The sequence below is a fragment of the Triturus cristatus genome, chromosome 6 (assembly GCF_964204655.1).
Source record: "Triturus cristatus chromosome 6, aTriCri1.1, whole genome shotgun sequence".
In the NCBI taxonomy this organism is placed as follows: domain Eukaryota; kingdom Metazoa; phylum Chordata; class Amphibia; order Caudata; family Salamandridae; genus Triturus; species Triturus cristatus.
In genome coordinates this window covers 1,724,122,930-1,724,145,838 of record NC_140589.1, presented here as the reverse complement: position 1 = coordinate 1,724,145,838, position 22,909 = coordinate 1,724,122,930, and the positions used below count along the sequence as shown (strand labels likewise).

The following is a 22,909-nucleotide window of genomic DNA, read 5'->3' as shown; positions in this document are numbered from 1 at the left end:
TCGAGAAATGGTAAAGAAGTATTGTCCCGAGCAGGGCCTATTATTCACCCCTTAATTCTGATCCGGCAGGCCCTCTCCACCGCCCGCACCCCCCCCACCCCCCCGGCCCCGATCATCAGGCAGAGTGTCCAACCAGTCCCCAGCCGCCTCGGGGCGATCAAAGAAGTGCGTGCGACCTTCCACCTCCACCCTTAGCTTAGCTGGAAAGAGCATTGAGTACTTTAGGTTCAGGTCCCGCAGGCGACGTTTAACACCGAGAAAACTGAGTCTCTGCTTTTGGACCGCCGGAGTAAAGTCTGGGTAGAAACGCACATCCATGTTGTCAAGCTTGACCGGTCCCTGTTGCCTGGAGGTCTGCAGGATAGCGTCCCTGTCCCGAAAATTAAAAATCCGGGCAATGAGAGGCCGCGGCGGGGCACCGGCCTTCGGCCTGCCCCCAGGGACCCGGTGAGCACGCTCAACCGCAAAAAGCTTACTCAGGCCCCGGGGCTGCAGATGGGTAAGGATTAGATCTTCCTCAAAAAGGTCGGCGGCCTCCGCCTCTCGTCCCTCCGGCACCCCCACAATACGAACATTATTCCTCCTGGCCCGACCCTCGGAATCCTCCAGTCGCCGGTCCATCAGGGCGCTCGCCTGGCCAAGCCGGCGCACCTCCTTTTGGAGGGCCGCCACATCTGTCTCAAGGCCCGTTGTGGTGTGGGTCAGGGAATCGACCCGGTCATTCGTCTTAGACAGGTCGGCCCTCACCAGGCTCACATCCACAAGGACCGAGTCTATTTTTTGCGCTAGGGTGTCGAAGCGCTGGTCCACCGAGGCCTTCATCTCCGCGATGGCGCCCATGACGTCCCGGAGGGTCAGGTCCACCGGCTGGGCAGGCGTCTCCGTCAGGCCCGCCGGGGACGTGCGCGATGTCTCCGGAGATCCCTTCTGGAGAGTGTAGCGGTCCATACTGTTGGATTGGTGCGCCGGGCCACGGCGGGTCGTCTTCACCTTCGCCCGGTCGCCATCTTGTTTGGTGGACATGCTTGCTTTCCCACCGTCGTGCCAATCTCCTCAAAAGGGCCGATAGACCCGTTCACGGGGTCCGGGGGGGGGAGGGCGGCCACCGCACCGCAGGACGATCCACAGCAGGCGGGTCAGCCGGGCACCTGGACAAGACCACACCACCGCACCCCGCTTCGCGACCCTACCTCGCTGGAGGCGAGGAGGGCGCAAAAGTGAAAGTGAAAGCGCGGGGTACGCGAGTCGCCCAGCCGTGCCCGCCGCTGTTGTTCACTTTGTCCCCGGATCGCCCCACTACTCCAATCCGGGGGGCCGGCACGGGGAAGGCCGCAACCTTCGATCGGCGCTCCCGCCGGTGTTCGGGGTCCGATTCGAACACGGAAAACGAGTGGCGCCTCAGCTCGGGTTCACCGACACAGTCCCCTCAAAAAGGACAGGATATAGCCAGGATTAATTCAGGAGGTCGCGGAGGTCCTCGGGAGCCTCGCACCTACGCGGCCATCTTGGTTGCGCGCTAGGCTCCTCCTCCGAAACACTGTATATTGAAGAAGGGAAGAGTGCAATAAAAAACCTGGGAAATGAAAAGTCTAGAGAAATTGATTTGGAGTATGTGAAACAAAAAAAAGACAGTACACTTTATGTTACATGTCTGGAATAATGATACTTCATACCCATACCTAGATATTTTACCAAATTACAGTTTGCGATTTGAATTATTGAAAATAAGAATAGGAATTAATCCTGCCCGTGCTAATGAGAGAGTGAAAAATATGTTGATGGATGATAATGGCAAATGCATATGTGGGCTTGATCTAAAATGTACAAGTGTTCATTTTGTATTTGATTGCACAAAACTGATGATAATAAGGCGGATGATTTTAAGGCCCCTGTTTCTGAAGTACGGAATAAGTACAAGAACACAAGCAATTGAGCTACTTACAGTTATGGAGCATTTAGATAGCGCAATCGCCTTGGCAAAATTTTTACAAGAAGCAAAAAGATTCCTATATAACAATGGAACGGAATGAGGTGGGCATAGGTGAATATTGTTGGTAATATAATGGTTTTAACTATTTATGTACTAGAAACTTTTTATTGTATGCCCTGTTTTACTGTGAAATTAGAAAAAGTTTTAGTTTAAATTAAATGGATTTAGGATTTTAAAAAAATATTGTTATATATCTTGTGTTTTTAACGTGTGATAAAATGGAATATGTAGTTTAAAGACCGAATGGTCATAATAAACTTATTTTTTTGACTTGACTTTGACTTGAAACTCAAAATTAAGAAGTGTCAGCTGCTGATGTCATTATGTCACCGTATTCATTCGTCTGTAAAAATCTGGTGTGTTACCACAATACCATTGTTAGAATATCATCTGACATAAATGTTATGTTGCAAATATTGTCTACCATCGCCCCATTGAAGCTAGTAAAATAAAATATACACATAATGGGGTCGATAGTCTTCTAAACAATATTTAGAAGACTAACTTAGTCCGACAATATTTCTGTATATGATCGATTGTCTGACATACAAGCCAAAGTTCACAAACTTTTCGGTCATATATAAAAAACACTCCATGACAGTTTTACTGAGTTACACTACTAGGGGCACAGCTCAGTTAGTTTAGCCTAATGCTTGGGTGCAGTGCTTTATTTGTATTGTGTTAGTAAACATTATATAAAAGGAGCACATAAAGTTTCTAAAATTGCCTGGAGGCGCATGATTCTCCGGAGCCTGTGGCGTGAAGCGGGAAGAACAGAGCGAACTCGGCACTGTTTGGCACAATACCTACCCCAGGGGGGCATGCGTGGTGCATGCCTGCATCCACGGGTCTTGCCCACGTCAAGTGGGCTCATCGTCATGGCTCATCAGCATCCCTGACTCCCAGTGTGCAGCTCATAGCGTGCGGTTTTCTGCGTCTCCGGCACGTCACGTCACTGGCCAGGTATGTAGACGAACACACCAATCTATAATATGCGTGTCTTTCATAAAACAGTGCTTGTGTCATTTCTAAACACTTGTATCCAGGGCATCCTTAAGCTCTGTAGTTTTGAAAGTACGAAAATTCCCAAATCCCCTTCCTACACATGTTTGCCTTTTTTATTTGTGCGTTTCAATTCTGAATTGTTGTCTCTGTATAAAAAGGATAATGTACTTTCGCTGTGTCATTCAGTATGGTAGTTATGTATCATGTTGTTTTCGGGAAAAGAGGTTTTTATCACAGTGGGAAAATTCGGATGAAGTTGAAGAGAATCTGTCTGGCAATTTGATGATCAAAATGTTCCTTGCAGTGCAGTAATTACACGTTTGAGTGCAGAAGTATTTTTATGCAGCAAGACTTAAACATACAATAACTGTGCCGTAAACATACCTTCTTAAGAGGGAGTTCGTCTTGAATCGTTCAATGTGCTCGAAATACCCGACAGTCAGTAATGGAAAGATATTATAACTATGAATGAAAATACTTTATCTAGACATTTAAGACCATTAAAGTGCGGATCCACATAGCATTTAAACGTATTTCATTAAAAATGTTATTACAATTCGATCCTAATAAACAGTCATGAAACATTTGGTATAAAACACACAAATCTCAGGAGCTGCAGGGTACATTCAGCGCACACGGATAAAAATACAGACCTCTCTAGGAAGGAACCATCTCGGGTGCCCCTAACGTACCGAGTAAAGTGCCTATTAGCGTAAGAGGGCCACGTGGACACAGCCTGGGGTGTAACTCTTTGCCATCGAGTTTCTATTTGCTTATCAGCAGAGTTTCTATTTAAACCCTAAAGTGCGACCTTAAAAAGACGTGATATGCAACATGCTTGTAATGCAAACATTTCTTAGCAGCTGTGTCAAAAGGTTTGTTTTAAGACGGCTTTTTAATAAACCGCAAAAGAGAGGCTGCAGTTCTCACATTCCTAACTTCACTGCTGCAAGTTTTATAAATGTAGTAAAGTTACTATTTAAGGTAGGGTCCGTTGCCTTGAAGCAGGCGATTACCGCCTGCCTGCGTGTATGTATGCCACGTTGGTTAAAAAGCGTTCTTAATAGCCTCCATATTTCGAGCAGCAGGCCAGGCACAGGCATGTTATGTGGGTGAAGTCCTCCTCCCAGTCTCACACGGTCTGCTATGAACGTTGTTGGTGTTCCTGAGCCAAGGCACTGCTTGGATAAGACCTGGAAGGGAACCAAAGCCATGTCTAATAAAGAGCTCTTTTAACTTCAGTGGCCATCCGCCTTCCAGGTTGGGCTGGGACTTAAGAACCTTGTGTTCACCTGGGGTCGTCCATCAGTGGGATCTGGCTGAGAAGGCCTCTTTGTCTTTCAGCATAGATGTTTTTTTCCGAAACGTTATTGGCTGCTTTTTTAAATGATTCTGGAGGTAAAGTGCTTTCCCACAGCAGACAAACCGCCAGATCATTGATCGTCTTATCGAAGAACTGCCAGGAGGGCAAATGTTTATTTGTTTGTACTTCTTGCCAGAGAGCCTGGCATAGTTGGTTATCTGACAATAACTAAATTCCCTTCCATACTTTGATGTAGGCCCCTTTTCTTGGAATTGTTTAGTTTAGTAAACCAAATTCTAGTCTCATCTAAGCCGGTGAGGCACTGCGCAAAAGTCGAAAAAGTGATCTGAATGTTTTTGCAATGATCGTGCTTGTGGTAGGCGCTTCTGCCTCTTTGGGCCTCAAACCGTAGGAGATACACGGTGGAAGTTTTGCTGCAATTATCTTTAGGAGAGACATTTAATTAGGGCCTCCTAAGGAACTCTGCAAGGTGCGGAATGCGAAGAGTATATGGTTACCCTTCCTCTGCTGATCCTGTTTGTGTTTAAGGAAGGAGGCCTTATTGGCAAATAGTACCCCAAGGTATCTTTAGGTTTTAACCATCTCCAGTTGACAACCTTGTAGATACCAGCTGTGAGGTTTCCGCTTTCTATTTCTCACTTCCATCACCTTGTTTTTTTTCTCGTTTATTGACATCCCATTTGCGGATGAATAATGAGATAACTTGTCGATGAGTCGTTGCAGGACGATTTTTGTTTTGACTTAATATCACATCATCTGCATATAGGAGATTCAAGATGTAGATGTCTTCTAGTTTTGGAGGATGTGCATTTACTTCGTACAAGGCGGCCAGGAAGAGATTAAATAGGTACGTTGCCAACATGCATCCTTTTTTTGAGCTCTGGGTGGTCTTGAGTTTCCTGGACAGGAATGAGCCATCACCTATTCTCACACTTGCCCAGATACCCGAGTATAGCAAATGTATTGAATTCAGTAGGTGAACAGGGATACCCCAGTGGGTCAGTTTTTGCCAAATGAGATTGTGCTGCACACAGTCAAATGAAGATTTAAAATCTACTAAGCAAAAATAGATTGGTTGCTTTTCCAGCTTCTGTTTATCTATATTGGCCGATAGTGATAAAAGGTTGGTTGCTGTGCCTGCCCTTTGTATGAACCCAGATTGATTAGGGGGAACAATTTGTTTTTCTTCTGCACTGAGCTATAGTTCTGTAAAAAGACGACCTGCGAAGTGTTTGGCCTCAGTGTCTAACAGTGTTATAAGATGATAGTTTTCCAGGCAGTGGCAATTGCCCCCTTTAAAAATGGGGGTGATGATGGATCCTTAGTCCGGAATCGTCCTTAGTTGCAAGACACTGTTGAGAACTAGCGACAGTTTGGAGGCCCCAAAAGCAGGGTTTGTCCTTTACAGCACTTGCTGGATTTCCTGTGGGCCAGGTGCTCAGATTTGTCTGCTCTTGTTAATTGAAATACATGTTTGCTCTACTGTTGGAAGGCGGACCCCGAGGAGTCGGCGAGACCACCAAGGGGGGCCCTCCCACTGTACGAAGTAGCCGAGCGCTGCCGAGAAGTCTCCTGAGAGATCCTTCTCCTATCATGTACTAGCACAGTAACACCACCACACCGTACTCAAGGAGGTTGTCTCAAGACAAGCAATTCTTTATCAGCAATAAAAAGGTTACGAGGTCAATATTTACACGAAGGGATCGAGGGATCCACCAAAAGTCTGTGTCTCTTTGGAAGGGTAGGGGTAGCGGGACAGTCTTTGGCAGGAGTGCGGTACGAGGGTACCTGGGGCCCAGTTCTTATCCTCAAGCTGGAGGACCTCCGGATCTCGGAGGGGTCGAGCCGCGACGGCGTCAGCAGGGCTCTGGCGTACAGTTCGTGGAGAGCCGCGATCCAATCAGCAGGGCTCTCAAGATGGTTTCTGCTCAGCTCGAGCCGCGACGTCGTCAGCAGGGCTCCGAGGGAGGTTTCAGCGAGGTTGGGCCGCGACCGCGTCAGCAGGGCTCCGATGTTCCAGGTGGCTTCAAAGTGTTCACAAGAAGGAGCCGCGACGCAGTCAGCAGGGCTCGTGATGGTTCCGACAAGAGTTCTTCTCCGTAGGGTCAGCCGCGATTCAATCAGCAGGGCTCTCGACTCCGGGATACAACTGCCGATCTGTGGCGGGGTTGCCCCAGATATAGGTCTGGAGCCCTTTGATGTCCGGACCCAGGCGCCCGGTGGGGGCGGAGAGGCCGGGTGGAGGTGGCTAGACGCCCAGCAGGAGAGGCGCCAGGCCCAAGGGGGTTGCAGGGCGATCACACCTCGAGAGGGGAGGACAGTTGGGGGTCCCATCGATACTGTCCTCCGCCGGGGGCGATGAATGGTTCCTGCGGCACCCCCTGGCCAGTTCGTGGTGCCTCGATGTCGGGGCTTCGCTGGGGTCGAGGCCGGGTTGAGCGGGGTCGCGCTGGCTGGTGCACAGAGTCACGTGGGTGCCAACAAGATGGCGGAGCCACGAGGGGTATGCGACCTCGTGCAGCTCAGGATGAAGGGCCTCGGTGCAGTTCAGAAGGGTGGCCCGTGAAGGCCGGGGCGGGGAACGGGCACAATCCACGGGGGTAAGGACCATGCCACGAGGCCGGGTCCAACATCTACTGCGAAACTTAGCGGGGTGGTGACTGGGTTTGTAGATGGGGAAGAAATGGTTCTACTTTCTTTCTCTTGGCTAGAAAGTGCTGTGTCCTCCGAAGCCGAGTTAAATGCTTAGTTAAGAAGCTGACCCAGTTTGCTTCTGTCAAGTTTGAGGTCAAGGCAGCCATCGGGGCCCTGTCAGATTGTTAAGCAGTATCCAGAAGTCTCTTGAATTCTTCTTTTACTAAAATACAGGGCGTTTTCCCAGAGGTTTTGCTTTACTTTTCTTTTCTCCTCCTAGTCTGTTCTCTGGTATATTTTGTTTGTCTTTGAGGTTTACCCTTGTTTCGGGGTTCCCTCTGTGCTTTTTGGCCAGTCTTAGAGCTCTGTTTCGGTTACTCCTAATGTACGATAGGAGGCAGTTATGGTAATCCTTTTTTAAGTCTCGCAATCACACTTTGGCTTGATTGTTATTTGGACTGATTTTTGATGAACAGGCGCCCGTCCAGTAGTTTATTAGTGAAGAGCCACTTTGTACTGTGGTGTATTTATAGTTAAGTCATTGGTTGAGGAGATCTGAAGCATTAGCTCCAATTGATCCTATTGTGTCATTCATCCAGCGTACATTCTTATAGTTTGTTGTTACGAGATCTCCTTGCAAGGAGGTGGGCTTTCGGGAGTAGAAGGCAGTGCTATTATTCAATCAACTTATTCATGTTTTTTATGTGATTGTGTGACAGTTAGAGCTATTTTGTGGTACATTTCAAATCCATATTCGTTTGAATATAAACATAACTATTGGAAATAAACTAAATGTGTTAAGTATAAAAATGGATGTAATAAGGCTCATTTAAAATGATCTTCCTCTCATTACATTGGAAGAATAAATATTATTTCCTGTCCTTGACCTCGAAACTTTGAAAGAAGTTATGTTTCAACACTTTTCTCCTTAGCCCCATTTCCTGAATGTCTTCCACCACCCAACAATTTTCATTTCCTTTTTTCTTTAATTACACTCTTTGTAGGCCTTTTGAAAGAAAAGTGAACCGTTCAGGAGAGGTGGATAAAAACAAGTTGATTTTCAAGGAGTTTAGTTAGGCAGTGAGTGAGCTTATTGGAAATAGCAAGCCACTTTTACAATCTAAAGAAGAGATTCGGAAACGAGGGTATGGTGGTAATGGATGCTCAGTCAGCCTTATTGGAGACCATTGCATGCATGGGCCAAATCATGAGTAAAGCTATTTTCTCTGAGAGGTCATGTATCGACTCAACACAGGAAAGTCACATTTTGTTGATGTATTGAAATTAAGTTAACATGGACCTAAGTTTGTAAATTGTTGTCATACCATCAATGGATAATGTTGAAGTATGGGTAAAAGCCATTATCACATTTATTTCATGCTCTTTGCTGTGTTTAGATCCTCAGATATGTACTGATGTAGTTAATGTAGTGTGGTAACCGAATTCAATACAAAGTGTATGGAGGTGCATGAGCTATGGTAATTTGAAAGTGTTGCTTAAATTATAAATTTAAGGTATAAGTATAACTTTATAATTTCTAATGTTTGTGTAGTTTAAGTATCGTTTGTATACCAAAGATAAATAGAGTTAAAGTAATTTAAAGGCGTGAAAATAATAAATTTAAGGTATAATTATTACTTTAGAATTTCTAATGTTTTTGTACTTTGGTTTGTAAAGAGGGAATACATAAAATTTTCCGAACTATAACTAAGATTTAACCATTGTTATTTTCCATTGACTTTTAATGTTTTTTTGTTTTTAATAAAAATTTGTTTCAAATCTTAGAGTCCAGTATCATTGAGTGAAGTGTTGTCAAGTGGCTTATCATACAATAAAGTGGAGGAGAGTGTCGTATTGTGTAGGGTCATGGAGTAGAGTGTCATAGAGTGGCGCGGCGTGTAATATAGTACAACACACCTTACAAAACTCAATGGAAATGATACCCAAAATGTGACTATTTTTAGATGCAATATTATGAAATGTGTAGGGCCCTACCAGGAAGTTATCACCTGGTGGCTTGAAGTTAGACACTTGGGTTGTTTCCAACCATATGATTCTACTATCAATAATAGCCTACAAGGTTAATCCTTATTGCTTAACACTACAAAGGCATCTATTAATTTTTAGATTACATTGTGGTAAAATTAATGTGTGCAGAGCCACCCCTCTCCCCTTTAAGAGTCCTGCTTCATCTGCTCCTCCCCAATTTTTACCCTACCAACCCTTCTCCGACATCCTCAAGGGAAAACGTTTTCTGTCTTGAGATCTTGCAGAATGGATATTCCTCTCAGTGAATGTTTTTGCTTCATCCCTCCCAACCTTTCTGTTGTTGTGTTGTCCCCCCCCTCCTCATTTTGTCTGTTTCTTCTTCCCTCCCTCCCATCCACCAGTTGTTTGTTTCTTCTAGTTGTTTTTCTTCTTCGCTTCCACCCACCTGTTGTTTGTTTCTTCTTAGTTGTCTGTTTCTTCTTCCACTCCACGCACCCACCCGTCGTCTATTTCTTCTTCCCGCCCACCTGTGGTCTGTTTCTTCTTCCCACCCGCCCACCCTCCCGTGGAATGTTTCTTCTTCCCACCCACCCACCCTCCCGTGGTCTGTTTCTTCTTCCCGTGGTCCGTTTCTTCTTCCCTCCCACCCACCCGTGGTCTGTTTCTTCTTCCCTCCCACCCACCCGTACTCTGTTTCTTCTTCCCTCCCACCCACCCGTACTCTGTTTCTTCTCCCCTCCCACCCACCCGTACTCTGTTTCTTCTCCCCTCCCACCCACCCGTACTCTGTTTCTTCTCCCCTCCCACCCACCCGTACTCTGTTTCTTCTCCCCTCCCACCCACCCGTACTCTGTTTCTTCTCCCCTCCCACCCACCCGTACTCTGTTTCTTCTCCCCTCCCACCCACCCGTACTCTGTTTCTTCTCCCCTCCCACCCACCCGTACTCTGTTTCTTCTCCCCTCCCCTCCCACCCACCCGTACTCTGTTTCTTCTCCCCTCCCCTCCCACCCACCCGTACTCTGTTTCTTCTCCCCTCCCCTCCCACCCACCCGTACTCTGTTTCTTCTCCCCTCCCCTCCCACCCACCCGTACTCTGTTTCTTCTCCCCTCCCACCCACCCGTACTCTGTTTCTTCTCCCCTCCCACCCACCCGTACTCTGTTTCTTCTCTCCCCTCCCACCCACCCGTGGTCTGTTTCTTCTCCCCTCCCACCCACCCGTGGTCTGTTTCTTCTCCCCTCCCACCCACCCGTGGTCTGTTTCTTCTCCCCTCCCACCCACCCGTGGTCTGTTTCTTCTCCCCTCCCACCCACCCGTGGTCTGTTTCTTCTCCCCTCCCACCCACCCGTGGTCTGTTTCTTCTCCCCCCCACCCGTAGTCTGTTTCTTCTTCCCTCCCACCCACCCGTAGTCTGTTTCTTCTTCCCTCCCACCCACCCGTAGTCTGTTTCTTCTTCCCTCCCACCCACCCGTGGTCTGTTTCTTCTTCCCTCCCACCCACCCGTGGTCTGTTTCTTCTCCCCTCCCACCCACCCGTGGTCTGTTTCTTCTCCCCTCCCACCCACCCGTGGTCTGTTTCTTCTCCCCTCCCACCCACCCGTGGTCTGTTTCTTCTCCCCTCCCACCCACCCGTGGTCTGTTTCTTCTCCCCTCCCACCCACCCGTGATCTGTTTCTTCTTCCCTCCCACCCACCCGTGATCTGTTTCTTCTTCCCTCCCACCCACCCGTAGTCTGTTTCTTCTTCCCTCCCACCCACCCGTAGTCTGTTTCTTCTCCCCTCCCACCCACCCGTGGTCTGTTTCTTCTCCCCTCCCACCCACCCGTGGTCTGTTTCTTCTCCCCTCCCACCCACCCGTGGTCTGTTTCTTCTCCCCTCCCACCCACCCGTGGTCTGTTTCTTCTCCCCTCCCACCCACCCGTGATCTGTTTCTTCTTCCCTCCCACCCACCCGTAGTCTGTTTCTTCTTCCCTCCCACCCACCCGTAGTCTGTTTCTTCTTCCCTCCCACCCACCCGTAGTCTGTTTCTTCTTCCCTCCCACCCACCCGTAGTCTGTTTCTTCTTCCCTCCCACCCACCCGTAGTCTGTTTCTTCTTCACTCCCACCCACCCGTAGTCTGTTTCTTCTTCACTCCCACCCACTCGTAGTCTGTTTCTACTAAATTGTCTGGTTCTTCTTCTCTACCACTTTGCCTCCACCTGACATAAGTAAAAAAAATTGTGCTATGACACGGCCTGCGCTGGCTATGTGCTAATGCTTTTTTTAACCCACTGTGGTCCGTGTTGCTTCTACCCTTCCTCCTATTGTTCCTGTTGCCTACCCCCATAAGAAAAATAAGCACAGTGATGTGGCCAGCGCTGGCCACGTCATAGTTCTTTTTTTCTAACTTTTAGCCATGCTGCACAGCGGCCGCGCTGCTCTACAACGTGGCCAAAAGACACTGGCAAAGCCAATAGCTCTCTCACATGCAAGAACTAGTGGCTTTGCCAATGTTTGTTTGGTAGCTGTGGCGAGTGTAGAGCTTTTCTTCAGATGTGTGAATAGAGAAAGGAGAATTGTAGTCATTATCGATTCAGGAGACTGTAAATTCCACATAAAGGAGAGGTTAATGAGCTACTAGTGACTGCTACAGAAATCGTATATCGGATTTTAATGGGTGTCTAGTGAAGGTAAAAAGAGAGACCTATAAAATACTGCATTTAGGTTAGCTGCAAAAGCACACAAAAATAGTTCTACGTCGCAAAGGCACAACTTTGTCTTTTCAAAGAAGAATGTGGATTTACATCATTTGGTGGCCTACTCTGGTGGGAATCTTTGCAGAAGCTTTGTTATCAAACAATATTTTAAACTCAGGTCAGAAAAAAAGTTCAAGAAAAAGCGCATTTTTAAGCATACTTTTGCTTTTTATCTTGGTTTGTGTTCTAAATATATGAAATATAATAACATACGTATATGTGTATAGTATGTTTTTCAGCACAGACCTCGCCAAAGGGCAGCACAGCACTGTACAAGGTCAAAGTCAAGCACAAAGTCAGCCTGTGATAGGAGAGGCAGCTGGTTTGTGGTCGGGTAATCCATTGTGATGTAGTGTTCTTTAAAGAGTTGTGTTTTCAACTCTTTCCTGAATTGGAGCAGCGTTGTAGATGCCCTGTTGAATACCAGGATGTGGTTCCTGATCCTGGGTGCAGACGTGGAAAAGCCCTGTATCCTTGTTTGGTTAAGCCTGAGCCAGTGCGCATGCGCTGCCCTGCAAGGCTAATTGTAAGCACTCTAAACTACTCTGTGTGGGTCTGACTCCTCCCACACACAGGATTGGCTTTTGCGCGTGTCTTTCAATAATGTAAGCACGCAAATGGCTAAAGATGGGCGCATGTCCCACCTCTTTTTTTTTTATGTTCACTCCCACAGTGTTTTGCTCTCGGGAGCGAGCAGTGGCGCGCAGGGTGGGTGCTGCATTTCTCGTGGGTCAGGTTACACACAACGCGTGGCGTGCTTTCACTGTTTTTTTTTTTGTTTAATTATAAGTGGCTTCCCTTTTTGCCAGATGTATCGGAGGCTTTGGGAATCGTTCACGGCAGGGTTAAGATGAGTTTATTAAGGTAAATATATTACATTTTCTAAATAATTTGAAATTGGACCGACGACACTGCAGCATTTTACACGCGCACCAGATTACTTTTCATATTTAATTTTATGGCTTTTGTTTTTTAAATCAATGTTAAAGGGTGCCTTCCTAGCTTTTATCTGAAACAATGTAAGCACATGCATTGGTTATTATCATCAGCTAAAGCGAGAGAGGAGGTTACAGTCGGCCCGTGTATCAGATCATTGTGACAAAGACACTGGGAGATTAAGCGATTTGCCCAGAATCACAGGATGTTGCTCGATGCCGACACTCGGTTAAAAATATGCTAATGCTGGGAAGTTTGGAGACTTCCTCTCCTGCATGCAAGCATGCTTCTACTTGGTCACTAAATGACAGGGTTTCAGTGCAATATGTAAGTGACAAGGCTTAAATTTACAGCGAGACAACAAACAGAGTTGAAAGCCTGTAGAAGCACTTCACGCCACCCACACAACTCACACGAAGAATAGTGTGACTCACAAAACGAAGGTCTGAATCACCTTCAGTAGAATGAAAGGCCAAATCAGCGCAGCAGATATTCAAGCTTCCTCTAGCACGTTGTATGTGTATTTTATCCACGGAACCCTTGAACTCCCGAAAAACTCCGGAATTCACTGTGCATTCATCTGCGCTGTCACATTTTGTGAGTTGAATGTGTGTGTGTGCTGCCAAGAGCCGTAGGTCCCAAGTACAGTAGAGCCCAAGAGCAGCAGCACGGAAGAATGCACCATAGGAAGCACACACTGACAGTAGCACATCGGGACTTAAAGGGACATACACATGTTATCCAATTGAAAAGCATGCATACAGCACGCGGAAGAGACCAGCATTTCGTCATAAATCAGACTGCATAACACAATATATAGTAATTGTACAGCTATTCAATATCTAGCAACACAATACATAGGATAATGTGCTGCATACCTAAACGCTTATAAGGTCCGAAAGGCGAGACCCATTGGCTATGCCAATGCTTGTTTTTTTCTTCTTTACACTAATAAGTCTGCTCTCTAACGGTTTCCTGGCTGCGGGTGTGCCAAGAACCACCAGAGATGGCGAAGGCAGCAGGTCTTTTTATCAGATGCTTGGTTGTAATATATATACAAGGTTAAATGAAGTCTGGTTTATGTAAAATCTCCAGCCTGGCATTTCCTGTGCGAATCTAAGCACGCAAAAGAAGCGCTGCACCAGGTTTATTTTTAGCTTCTGTGGTTGGCAGAGCTTGTGGCCTTCCTATCGATTTTAGTATTTTGTGACTTGTTATTATCAGAGCGAAAGAAGTATGTGCATGAAACGATTGATCTTTCATGGCCTTGAAAAGAGAGATGCTGCAGTGGCTAAAAGCCTTCTCCTAACATTTGTCCGGGTGAAAGTCAACGTTGTGCTCGCCCCACCACCCTCCATGGTGACGAAATATGCTTCTTTGGTGTGTATTACTGCAGGCATACTGTTTCCGTTCATTTTGTGTAGAACACTCACGGACTACAGATTGGATTTAAACAGATTTATATGTATGTACTAAAAAAAAAGTATTTGCATGTTGCATAGGTGAATTTCATTCGACAGTTTGTCTAAAGATGTTTAGTATCAACAATCCTTTCATTTTTAAAATGCAGCATAATATGCAGCGTCAACAGCTGCTGGATCTTTCTTACCTGGTATTCAGCCACTATCCATCTAAGAGATGCTAAGGCAACACATTTTAGAAGTCTAAGAAAGCAGTTAATCACAGCTAATATAATTCCAGTAAAAAGAATGAAATCTTCTTGTTCTCATACCACTTCTAATCCATAGTTAATACAACCCTGATTAGTTTAACCATTCAAATAGCTTTTAAATGTTCAATAACAACAAATATTTCATTACTTTAATGTTAATTGTAAAAGCAATGACGCTCTATAAGCATATAGACAATGTCTACTAATATTAAAAACAAAACTGCAGAAACTCTATTTTTGGAAAATCCGTTCTTTTCATAAGAGCATTGCCTTATCTGAGCGCCCCAATTTAGGCTTGAAGGAGAGATAGAAGTCTTGCTCAAGTCTTTCTCCAAGTTTACTTCCACTATATTAATAAATACAATCTTTCTTCCTATCATTCCTAATTTCTCTTTCTGCACATAATTGATCAAAATCCCTTTTAATCATAGTTCTCTGATTCCTGAATGTGATTTCATCTGGTTGCAACCTTTCAGACAATGCGTGGTCATATTCCATGTATGTCATCAGCGTCAATGTTTAGTCTTCCAGGAGCACTACTGAAAGAACATTTTTCCAGTAAAGAACCCTGAACACACATAATCCTGCTGTTGTAGGAGTACAATTCTGTGCACTTCCAGGTGTGGGAACTACAAGCAAACACTTAGTAAATATCCAGAAGGTTATTGTGCCTTCACCATGCCTTACAGAGGACCCATGCAGAAACATTCCGACCATAATGCCCTGTTTTACAAATTTTAAAAATGCAGAAATTCCACTATACTTGTTAAATTTCTGCATTCCTAAAGGCACTTTAGCACATGGAAAATTCAGCCAATTCTGTGTTTTGTGAAATGAGATGGGATTGGAAATTTTGACCGTAATTTGAAGTGGAGCTGATTTTAGGTGCATAAAATTTTTTTTTGCCTCCGAGTGTGCTTTTGCTCCTAAGGCCAAGCACTTTCTGAAAATAGACAGAACTTGATGGGAGATTGAATTTATTTGCATTTACTGTATGGGGTCGCAGCTCCGACCAAATTACGTAAATCCACAGTTGCTGTGCAGAAGGTGTGGGGGGTGTCCTCAGCCATGCCTCCCTGGATGGAGAGAGACTTGGTCCTGTCAGATAACCTTTTAATAGAACATAGCAACCGTGAATGGTTTGAAAAATTGGACCTAATAAGGCTGCCAGAGCAGTGTGTGGGGACCATCATCTGAGATGTAAACACAAGCTGAGGACCAAGAAATTATTTAGCTAGCTTCAGCTATATGGTAATGTCATCCGAGCTTCTTCAGTGCCCCTTTCTACAGGGCAGGGTATTTTCAGAGCTGTTACTTAAAGGGTGCCGTGTCATATGCCTTTGAAAGAAGTGTCTGAATGAGGTTCTTGGGAGAGTAGAATTTACCAAAACACCAGAAGGTTCTTCTTAACCTCGGGAAGTTGATGTCTGAGAGATCTGGCAAGAAATGGGTGGAGCCCTGAGTGGCCAGATGTCAGGTCCTGGTAAACCATCTTAGATAGATGCATGGCAGATGGCTACCCTTAAAAAGGTATTGACATGTGGGCGCTATGGCTTCAATATTATAGGCTTCTCAGATGTGGCACGATTGAGAAACAAAAAGGAGACAAAAGGTTGCACTGTGGAAGAGACCCCACATTTTATCTTTCCTTTATTTTTGTCTTACAAGCACAGTGCCATAATTGCCTCCGTACATATGTTATGATATATTCTTGCAAAATGGTTGTTTATAACCTATTATCTTTCTGTTATGGTGAAGAAAATCCGTAATCAATAAACATTGTTTACAAAAATAAAATCTTGTTTGAATTGATTCTCTAGCCTGCTACTACTGAATTCTAAAAGTTAACAGAATATTGTCAACGTTCGTGGTGTGCTCCCTGTTTCTCATGTTCATTCTGATGCCTTTTGAACCATTATCAGTATTTGTCAGGACTGCAAAGACTATACAATCATCGCAGATAAATTTACACTGCGTTGCCTTTTACCTAAATAATTTGAGGGATGGATATGCTTTGCCATTTGTGGCCGAAATAAACTTTTTAAACTTAAATTTGGTCGTATTTTAACCAGAAGACATGTCACTGTCTTTGTGATATTTTAAATTCTTTATTGTTAGTCGCAGTCTATGGAGTATGTATTTATTTATTATAATGTGGACTGGGCAGGAAAGCGTCTGGGTGCTTATAGTGAGCTATCATACAAGGAACAGAACAAGTCCTATAATAGTCAACTTATCAGGCTGCTTGCTTGTTTTCTTTGATAATGATTTGCCACAGAAGCAATCTCCTATGAGTTTGAGTTCTCCCTTAATTGTGAATCAATCAATCAATCAAACAAACATTTGTAGAGCGCACTACTCACCCGTGAGGGTCTTGAGGCGCTAAGGGGGGGAGGGGGGGGGGGAGAGGGGAAGAGAAACTGCTACCTACATAGGTAGGATATGTTGTGTAGATACATATCGTGCCCCTTTTATCTTTATATTCAACACTATTGCATTCAGTCTCTTCAGCACAAGGTTCTTCTTTGCAGGTTTTTAGAATTTCAATTGTCAAGCACTCTTCATGGTAAGAAGAGCTTTCCAATTGGATTGAGATGCAAGTTCACTGTTGTGGATAAAGTAAGCCAGCAATAAACACAAATGTGGCTTGGTAACCGAAGAGGCCACTTTTTTCCATATGATGTGCTGTGGGTTACTGGTGTTTTAAGCACTATTACTAGTGAGCCTGTTACTACTGCCTAGCCACACATCCTATTTACCCACATTCTGTGTTCCATTTAGTGGTGTTATAAACTGTTACATGGTCTCATAATATTCATTGATGCATACAGTTATTAAGAGATTTGAGATGGGCATTGCACTAACTAGCACACGACTCGATCTTGAACCAAATCGCTCTACAAAAAGCATTATTAAGAAGTAATGACCCAAGAAACTACTCTATGAAAATAAATGAATTTTTTGTTTTAGTAAACTGCAAATTCAGTCTGCTCACTCTCCTTGTTGCATAATTGTTGCAGTATTTATGTACTATATAAATGAACACAACATCTTTCTTGGGAACAATAGAAAAAGTAAATATCTCAAAACTTTATTACAACAGGTAAACTTGCTGACTGGGAAGAAGCAGACTGGGGATCTTGGGAGGAAACAGAAGCCAAAGAACCTGTAAGTTGAATGTACCTCTCTGAATCCACTCCTATGTTAAAATAGATGATCAGTCACCTGTAGAATAGGTTATGTAACTTTCGGCTTGTCAACTGGTCAGATTGTTATATGATCTGGTTTATTTGTTGTTTTGTTTACCGGGTTATTCATAAATCAATTTGCCACACATCACGAGCCCAGGTTTCACTAATTACATTTTGTGATTTCCTTTTTACATTTTTAAGGCGCATGCAAATAAGTTAGTGTAGTGCAGTATAATCCATCATGAATGTTTTGAACTGATGGGAAGATCCAGAAAATGGCTGCATGCCCAAACATACTGTGAAAATCTGGGGTAATATTTTTATATTTTTGAATGGGACTATGTTGCAGGACAATTTGCTAGATTCTAATTTGGCGCTATCTATCATTGCTATTCAGTTTGTTGAATTTAAGTCATAACTCCATACATCATATTCCAATATGATTTTATGACACATTTTTAGGCCATAAGTGCCTTTAAGGTTGAGAACTTGGAGCTTAGTTTTATGGGTCTTGGTTCATATAAATGCAGGGTGAACTAGATTAATACACGCTGTCTTCACACATTATTAATTCATGTGGTTATTCCTGCTAATGCTGTTTTGTCTCTTATACTTGTTTCGACAAACCGGTTAGAGAAGACATTAAACCTCCAGCAAAAGCTAAATTGCTGGGTGAATGTAAATGAGTATACACCTATATTTAACAGAGCTCTTTTGCTGTGTTTGGGGTTGACTTTAATTCCCAGTTTATCCTGCCATATGATCTGAATGTATAAGATTATGTTTTATGTTGAAGATTATATTATGGAGCTAGCCGTTGCCTCAGCTCACTATTCTTTTTACTTGTAGGAACCCAACCATTACATTTTAGTTACCTCTAGGCTCTGTGTAATTGGAGATTTTGGTGAGATGATGCAGTAAAACCTTCATTCAGAGTTAAGAGCCATACACATTTTGTCACTTGTATTATAGCACACAAAACACAAATATCTCCAAAATTGACTTTCGTAAAAATGCAGGCACCTTAGATAATATTATGACACATGCTTTTCTAGTTCCCAAAACGTTGGCTAAAAAACAAGCCCTTCATTTTATTGACTATAAAAAAGCGTTCAATAGCATCGATAGGGCCATGCTATGGCAGAAATTGAGCAACTGGGGTCTTTCTCCAAAAATATTAAACCTGATTATCGCCCTTTACTCTAACAAATGAATCCAAGTTAAACTTAGTAGGCACGGCACCTTATCTAAAAGAGTCCCCATAAATAAAGGACTGAAGCAAGGCTGCGTGCTCGCCCCAATTCTTTTCAATAGATTTACTGCAGACATCGAAAACGCCCTAAAAAAAACCAAAAACCTGCCCTCCAAAAGTCAATGGCCAACCTTTGCACATTTTGCAATACTCAGATGACATAGTATAGCTGTGCTTCTCAGCGATTGGACTCAAACTCTTTTAGCAATCTGTCTTCCTACTGTAAGTTAAATGAATTACAAAAAAATCCAGGAAAAGTGAAAATTGTCACATTCACTAGGATCCTCAAGCAACTTCCCTGGGAGCATACGATTGACAAGGCTAATTCATGTAAGTGTTTAGACATTGAGCTTCAGGCCTCCGGAACATCAGCAGCTCATCAAGAAGCTTTGCAAAAACAGACCACAGGAATCACGGTTGGCCTCTGTAAAATCGCAAACCACATTATAGGCCCCTCATTATTCTTGCCTTCATTAATGTACGGGCTTGAAATATTCCTGGATAAATTTGGGTGATGGATGAATAAGCAGCAATCAAGACTTTTGCTAAATATTTAGTCTCCCAAATTGCACCATAGAATCCCAGGTAAGGCTTAAATTTGGGCTTATAGATCAAGTTCGGCACAGAGGGCCGCTGTGTTGAAGTTTTGGTTTAAACCAAAGAAAGCAGAAAAGGGGAGCCTCACCCATCATCTGTGTAAGGATCTGTTCAATTCACCTTTGTTGCCCTTGTAGGTCACAGTGTGGAAGTTATTGTAAGATCTGCAAATAAGCCACCCATAGGATAAGAACATATCATATGGAGTCTTCAAACCCCTGCCGGGAAAGGCGGTAAAAACATTATTGGTAAAGGAAGATCTCTGGGCTTTACAATTAACAGCCCACAACTGTTACCTTAACCGAAATGAAGCCTTAACCTTATTTGTCTCAACCGCGGAGGAGAAACTGTTAGTTTAAGTTTTTAAGATTATGGATGGGGCTCTTTGATGTTGGTGAGGTGGTTAAAAAATGAAGGCATGCACTGTAAGAAAACTCCTGTTGTTTTTGCCCCTGGTAAAATAACTGCTGGCCCATGTACTCTGAAACTGCCCTTCTTTTGAATTCGAAAGCGATTTTTGGCTAAAGCCACTATTTAGAGAATTGTAGCTATGTAGCTATCAAGAGGTGTCAGCAAGCTCGACTACAGTAACACACTCTACGCCGGCATGACCCAAAAACTCCAAAAGAAATTGTAGCGCTTCCTGAACGCCTCTGCCATTCTTATCCTGGACATCCCCTGTCGAAACCACATCTTCAGGCACCTGAAGGACCTCCACTGGCTCCAGACCAACAAAAGAATCTCCTTCAAGCTCCTCACGCATGCCTACAAAGCCCTGCACAACACCGGACCCTAATACCTCAACCACCGCCCCTCCTTCTACACAGCGACCAGATACTTCCGCTCCACCCATTTGGCCCTGGCCCTTATCCCATGGATAGGCTTGAGGAAGATCCTCCTACCTTGCTGCAAAGTCTTGGAACTCCCTAGCTCTGCACCTCAGACAGTCACGTCACTGCTTCAATTCAGCAAGGACCACAAAACCTGGCTCTTCGACTGAACTACTGACCTCCCTATTCACCCCTCCCCCTCCGTGCCTTGAGACCCTCCCGTGTAAGTAGTCGCACTCTGTATATAAGAACCTGATTGATTGATAAGTTAACTAATGCGTCCAGGGCATGGATAGTAACCTTACTGCACCACTTTGTCAAATTTATGGACCAGGTGAAGCGAGACTGTTCCATCTAAAATATATGGAAGAATTAAATTGTATTCCATAATTTTATATAATGTACTGGTCACAAAAGCCGCATTGTACAAAGAATATGGGCACTTAGGTAGGTCAGTATAACATGTGTCCTCTGCAGATATTGGCAAGCATTATGGGACCAAGTGGTGGATCTCTTGCCAATGGTCTCGTATGCAGTCTGTCAAATGTTATAAAAGCTGACCTTGGATGGGTAGAATGTGGTGAAATATTCTATTAAATATGGTCTGTGCACTACCGACTTTCTGGATAGAGCACTCTGCATCAGCGTGGTGCTTGGACGCCATGTCTGGAATCCTAACACAGGCTTTTTGGCTGATGTCCAGCAGTCTCTTATGAACATGCCCTTTGGTGGCTCTAGGCTGTTCGAGGCGAAGGCGAACTCTGTCTTTGAGAGGTTGAAAGAGTGTAAGGCCACTGCCCGCTCTCTGGAATTTGCTCAGCCAGTTTGACAATTCCCCCAACATCAGTGCCCCTTTCGAGGCTTTGGTAGGGGCTACCAGCAGCGGCAGAGACGATACCCGCCTCAGGAACAACAGGTTGAGGCTGTGGATCTGGCCAGCAGTGTCCAGGTTCCCAGGGGCAATGGGCTACCCAAAGCCTCTCCCCCTCGGGCACTGCAAGCCTACTTTAATTTTTCCGTGGTGCTCACGCTCGGCAGGTGGGCTACTCCCTGCTGTTTCTTGACTACTTGCTGGACTTGCTGCTTGCACCACACATCTCCTAGAGGACCACTTGCCCATAATCCATGGAAAGGTTCAAGCTCTCTTGACCAAGGGAGAATTTGGGTGCAGGCATCAGAGATCAGAACTGCTTGCTACTCTCATTACGTTCTGGTACTGAGGAAGGATGGAGAGCTCTGTGCCGTTCTAGATCGTCACCCTTTGAACTTCTTCCTTTGGAAGAACAGATTCAAAATTCTTACCCAGGCCCAAGTTCTCTCTGCCCTGTATCCAGGATTTTGGATGGTAACACTGGACTTGCAGAACGCAAGTTTTCACATTCATGTCCTACAGTCCCAAATATTTTACCTGCAGTTTCAAGTGGGCCATGAGCACTTTACATTCACCATGCTCTGCTTTGGCCTTACCTGCAAACATTGGGTGTTCACAAAAGTGATAGTGGTGGTTGCAGCCCATCTGCTGATGTTGGGAATACCAATCTTCCCATACCTCGATGACTGGATGCTTAACGCAGACTCGCCTATCACAGCCGCAAGCCATCTCCAGACGATGGCCAACCTGTTGACATTGCTGTGTTTTTTCATTGATGTGCCAAAGTTGAACAGGACCCCTTCACAACAGCTTTCCTTTATCAGAACCATCTTGAACACTATGGTTTTCTGAGCCATTCTTCTGCCTCATAATGTCCAGGACTTTCAGGATGATTCTAGGATTTCAACCCTTGACCTGGGTCTTTGTGAGAGCAGCTCTGAGGCTTCTGGGCATAGTGAATTTCTGTATCCTGTTTGTGGGAACTGAAGTCTCAATGGGCCCAGCATCAAGTGATCCTGTCAGAGTCCATCCAGGTGCCAAAGGAGACAGTGGAAGATCTGTAGTGGTGGCTGCTTGATTGCAACTGGACCAGTGGCAGGCCTCTCCTCTACCCCACCCAGAGATAATCGTTGTGACAGATGCATTGTTGAGATCTCTAGTCTTCAGTGAGGTTCGTCTCCACATCAACTTATTGGAGTTTTGAACGATCCGCTTGGCACTAAAAACGTTCATTCTGACCATCACACAGGAGCGGGTACTTGACAGTAGGGTCATGGGTCGTGTGCGCCTCTGGAAGTAGCCGTTCTCTCAGGGCATCTCCCTGATTTCCCAGCACCCAGCAGGATCTTTAAACACCAGGGCAGAAGAACTCTGCTGTCAGTGTTGAGCAGATCTTGATGACCGTTACATTCAAAGATGGCACATAGCATCTTCCAGCAATGGAGAGAACCTTGGCTCTATCTAGCTGCCACTGGAGAGAACGTGCAGCATTGAAGGTTTTGCTCATTGGTGTACTCGAGGCATTCCTCTCACAGAGATGCCTTCCACCTGATTTGGGGTTCGGGACTCCTGTATGCCTTTACCCCTTTCCCTCTCCTGCCCGCAGTGCTAAAAAGATCAGAAAAGACCCGGTCCTGAGTGAGGAAAGTGTGGTATCACAAATCCTCCAATCTGGCTGCCTCTTTGGAAGGATCTCCTTTTGCAGCAACATGGCTGAGTTTTGCACCCGAGCCTGCACGACCTACACCTCCATGCATGGAGATTGAGTAGCTTAATTTTTTAGCTTAGCATTTTTCAACCTTCCTCCTGGAGTGATTGGTGTCATCCTCTCGTCCATCTACTAAATCTGTTTACTAAGGATGCTGGGAGAAATTTGTTGTCTGG

The 22,909-nt window shown here is 44.8% G+C and overlaps 1 protein-coding gene across 2 annotated transcripts in view; it reads left to right on the top strand.

Annotated features, from left to right (window-relative positions):
• RAB3GAP2 (RAB3 GTPase activating non-catalytic protein subunit 2) overlaps window positions 1–22,909 on the top strand; it is a 687,447-nt gene that overhangs the window by 98,449 nt on the left and 566,089 nt on the right. For both annotated transcript variants that reach the window (XM_085612952.1, XM_085612951.1), the window contains exon 2: window positions 17,388–17,452. In XM_085612952.1, the coding sequence (XP_085469078.1) occupies window positions 17,388–17,452 (65 nt within the window). The remainder of the gene's footprint in view (window positions 1–17,387; window positions 17,453–22,909) is intronic.